At 38.3% G+C, this 5,054-nt stretch overlaps 1 protein-coding gene across 4 annotated transcripts in view; it reads left to right on the top strand.

The window, feature by feature from the left end:
- The first annotated feature begins 542 nt into the window (after positions 1–542).
- Positions 543–5,054, top strand: part of LOC106878692 (TNF receptor-associated factor 6) — a 66,612-nt gene continuing 62,100 nt past the window's right edge. The window contains exon 1 of one of the 4 annotated variants that reach the window (XM_052969583.1): positions 543–1,003. In XM_052969583.1, the coding sequence (XP_052825543.1) occupies positions 997–1,003 (7 nt within the window). In that variant the 5' untranslated portion in view covers positions 543–996. Of the gene's footprint in view, positions 1,071–5,054 lie in introns of all 4 variants that reach the window. The other 3 variants (XM_052969584.1, XM_052969585.1, XM_052969586.1) reach the window with 3 other exon arrangements.

The raw sequence follows: 5,054 nt of genomic DNA, 5'->3' as shown, positions 1-5,054 counted from the left end.
CACTCACCTTTCAATAAACTTGCTAGAAGGCACCACTTTCCTAAGTTGATGAGGGCTTGGCCAAAGAGGAAAGTGTCTGACTTTAGCCCTTTCAGACGAGTCCACCATACTACCTCTTTCGCTACAGCCACCAGACAAATAAAAACTGCCTGCCCCCTCCCGGCCAAAGGAGGGCAGCGGGGCAATCTTTACTATGGATCCAGCTGAGTTTGCATCCATATTATGTTGTTTTTTTTAATACAAGCTCCTGATTTCTCGTAATTATGAAACATGATTAGTTTTATTAGACAAATTATCTGCCTCCAATTCATTCTTCACAACTTTGCCTCCTTCTATGCGTTTGGATTGATTTCTCAGAATTATGACTAATAAAAAAAATCTTAATTTTATAAAACATGCTGACTTGTCCGCCCTCACGTTTCTGTCCTCACAGCCTGTCTCCCCTCCCACCTCTTTCTCTTTCTCTTTCAGAGAGGGTAACAGTCCTCCCTCCCTCTGTACGCCTGTTTTAGTGAGGAAGGCTGTGCCTCCAGTACTTGCAGGTTTTAGTGTACCAGAGTTACCTGCCCCTGGCTCTCTTTAAATTGCTGGTCAAACCCGGATCTTCAATAGGTGCATCTTGAAATCATTTATGAATGTTATGGTTATACAAATCTGATACTGTTTTTTATATTCCCAGAAACATGTTCCTAAAAAGTTCTGAAGTTTTTTGAAAGCAGATTAAAACGAGAAAACAAAGGAATCCGAGGAAGCAAAAGCTTAAACGAGATAGTATTGTTTAAACTGTTTGAATCCTGGTTTATGTTGCTTCGTTCATTCATGTTTAACTGTCAACGTTGTCATTATACAAAGACTTTGTGGAATTTTACTTAAACTTGGATTGAAAATAATTATACTATTACTGGTGTTGATAGCCATATTTATAGTAATAGTAGTAATAATAATATAATTATAAACTTAAGAGTCATACTAAATAAGATCACCCGACAAGAGCAAATGTCTGGTGAGTTTATTTTACTCTATCTCTTTTATTTTACATCTCCAGGATAAATAACCGATCGTTAACACACGTACGTATACTATTATTTATCATCATCATTATTATTATTATCCCTGTTGTTTCTCCAATGTCTGTGGATTTTCTTTAGTAGCATATCTGGCAACAATAATACTTATTCATTTCCGCCGCCACCCCAAGTCGAATAATGTAGACAAAGCGATGTCAACCATATAAACCAGCTTGTGTATGTGTATATATATATATATATATATATACACACACGCACACGCATACATGTATGTATAAAATACAATCCTCTCCATTCTTTTGAGATCCCGTCTTTCAACAAGTAGCTATGTGCGCGTGTATCTTATGTTCGTAATCGTTTAAACTTCCTGGCCTTTCCTTCTTTTGTTGTTTGACATTATCTCGATTTGAGTGACCGAGGCATGGAAACTACTCTTTTCTCTTCCTGTGACTGCATGGAATTCACTTTAGTCTTCTTCATTTGCATTTCTAGAACTATCGATTGACAATTATATTGAGTCAATCTGTCGGTATAATATGTGTGTGTGTGTATTCATTTCAATCTCCCAAGTGCCTGCCAACATTTTAACTGTGCCTGTTTTTGCCGTGTGAAGCATCTACCTTTTAATTTTTTACATTCTTGGTCCTCTCTCTCTCTCTCTCTCTCTCTCTCTCTCTTTATATATATATATATATATATATATATATATATATATATACTTTATTTAAAAGCAGCAGAAATATAACAAAAGATATAGATATATATACATACACAAACTTAGACGTGTATGTGTGTGTAACATGGTTTGTGTGTACTATATAAAATACAGCACATTTCAAGTTTGTCTAAACAATCTCAACACCTCTATATAAGCATACACACATACGCAGATAGATAGATAGATAGATATACACATACGCACACATATACACTCACGTACACAGCTCAATGTCTATTAATGTTAACACGTAAATATCCACTTGTAATGGACGTATAATTAGCTACAAATCTGTCTCTTATGAATATCATAATGGGTGTGTGATGCAATACAGACCTGATTTACATAGTGTAAATGGTGTATGTGTGTGTGTATGTATTACACATCGTTCTTTGAATATTCGGACATGTGCAGCAATAGGAAAGAAAAAATAGCACTTGTTAGCATGCAGTATAAAATTATACAGTTAACACCAACATTATGTTCATTGACTAACTCGAGTCCATCATGAATCATCTGTCTGGTTACTAGACCCTCCAGAATTAGTAGCCAAATGACATTCTACAGTTCACAAAAACAAAAATAGCACATTGAATAATGTCAGGAGTGCCTTATTCCTGAAGAAAAACGTTAATATGGCTAGAAAAGTCTTTGATCATAGGTCTATTTTATCAACGCTGGCCTGGTACTAAATAATGTCGACCAGCAAAGGAGTTTTTATACGGTTGGTACTTCAACCTGCTAGAAATCGTAGCTAAAATTGTCGTAAAATCACTCTGTAGTGTTAAAACGGAAAGACACATCAGATAATATAGTCCTTGGCATACAAAATTACATTTATGATCATACGACTGAACTAGGGTTGAACAACAACATTGACAGTAATATAGATTATCGAGTACAGATACATAAGATGTGTGCGTACATATAGCAAACTGCACAAGAGCTTCGGCAGATCGAATCTGCGACTCGATTTCGGTTTTCGGTTCTAGTTGTTTTATTTCGCAATTTCCGCTGACGCCTTGGTAAAGACATAATCGTTACAGCGATACCGTTCTCTGAAGACGAAGTCAGTATGCAATTTGTAGGTGTTGGATAGTTGTAAACCCGAAATATTAAACTTTTTATTATATAAGACATATGTAAGGGGGTGCGGTCCATGATCTTTACCTCCGTCATGTATATAATATATATATATTTGAAATTTACAGAAAAACAAAAGATGAAGACAGGTGTATGAACAACAAACAAGTGTATTAGTTTGACGCTCCTGAAAGTATACATTTATACACACATTCGAAGATTGGGCAAAGACCTCGCCATGAAAGCATACACATGTGTGTGTGTGTATGGCATATATATATATGCGCGCACACACTTGTGTTTAATATGTAAAAAAAAAAAAAAGATTAAATATAAGAAATAAATATGAGGCTGCTTTATAGCGTTTCAGTCTTCAGTTCTCAACAACTACTTTTTTACATATATATATATATAATGGTTTAACTACACTAAATAGTGCTATGAAAAAGGTGTAGTCGTAGCTGACGACACACATGAACCCTTGGTAGTACAAGTTTAGTTCAGCGAAGCGAGATATTTCGTCACTGTAAGTGGTCGACGATGCAACAGGCAATCGGTGCTATGACTATGTGAATTAAACAGGTGGCAAGAATGAACCTGCACTCTACCACACCAGGAATACTTAAAATATTCACAAGAATCTTGTGGGACATTAAGATGTTTCACTCAGCTGCTTCTAATCATAAACGTCATCATCATTTAACGTCTACTTTTCTATACTTGCATGGGTCAGGTAGAATTTGATCAGACAGATTTTCTATAACCAGCTCTTTCTGTTGCCAAGCAAAATATTTCCTAGAGCTAGACATGTTTTCACCGAAGATGAGAAACACGGACACACACATACACATGATGAGCTTTCAGTTTCCATCTACCAAATACTCTCACAGAGTTTATGGTTGGCCTGGGCTGTAGTAGAACACATTTGTCCAAGGTACAGTACTGTGGAGCTGAACCCAAGACTACACGGTTGGGAAGCAAGTCTCTTAACCACAGAGCCACACTTATATATATATACACACACACACACACACACACACACACACACAAAACTGCATAACTATGAGCTGGAAGAATTGTTAGCTTGTACAAAATGCTTAGCAGCTAATTCAAATGCTGCTGAGGTTAACTTTGCCATTCATCCTTTAGTGAACACTAAAATAAGTACCAGTTGGGCACTGGGGTTGATTTAATCAAATTTACCCTCTTCTAAAAAATTGCTGGCCTTGTACTAAAGTTAGAAAGTACAAGGCCAGCAGTAAAATCCACCTACTATGCTGGCATGTGTGGGACGGTTTGACAGGAACTGGCCAAACAGAAGCCTACACCAAAATTCTGTGATTGCTTTGGCAGGATTTTTACAGCTGGATGCCCTTCCTAACACCAACCACCCAGCAGAGTGGACTTGGTGCTTTTGACGTGGCACAAGCACAGGTAAGGTCAGTTTTGGCAAGGTTTTTACAGCTGGATGCCCTTCCAAAGGCCAACCACTTTACAATGTGGACTGGATACTTTTTAAGTGGCACCTGCACTGGCAGGGTCATAAAGTAACTTGCAAGACAAAATCTTTTGAGAGGAGAGGAGAGATCTTATGTCAGATGATGAAAGGTTATAGTGAGACAGAGACAGAAACAGGTGTTTTGCTGTAGAGGAGGTACAAGGTTACCCAGTTGGGAATGAGAGAGAGATCAGGAATGAGGACAGAAACAGGTGTGTTGCTGCAAAGGAGATACGTGGTTACCCAACGTGAGGGATATGCAGGCGAGAGAGAGAGAGTGGGAGACAGCAGGATAGAGATGGTGGCTAAGTGCTGGGCATATTCACAATGGGCACGAATCAGAATATAAATAGGATGGTTGAGTAAAGGCAGAGAGAGATATAGATGGTGGCAAGTGCCAGGGCTACCCTTGAGGTTTGAAAGCCATAATATAAGTGACAGGATAGTGCCAAAAATGCATGATTAGAGAGGAGGGGAAGTGAGTGGTGAAAACCTGGGTAAATAGACTGGTGGGAGGAGGGGGTGGCTACCGGATAACAATGATACAGAGAAACAGGGCCATGAGGACAGGATTGGGGAGTGGGAGGTAGGCATAGTGCATGAAGGAGGAAATGTGAGAAAGAGAAGAGATGTAGATTGGTTTGTTGGGGTAGGATGTGTGAAAAGTTTTCTTGTTACATGTGGGTGGAACACACAGGTCAGTGGGGCTAGTGGATTGCAGTGATAC

Source organism: Octopus bimaculoides, chromosome 7 (genome assembly GCF_001194135.2).
Source record: "Octopus bimaculoides isolate UCB-OBI-ISO-001 chromosome 7, ASM119413v2, whole genome shotgun sequence".
Lineage (NCBI taxonomy): Eukaryota > Metazoa > Mollusca > Cephalopoda > Octopoda > Octopodidae > Octopus > Octopus bimaculoides.
The sequence above is the reverse complement of the archived record's forward strand: the minus strand, read 5'-3'. Positions and strand labels throughout refer to the sequence as shown.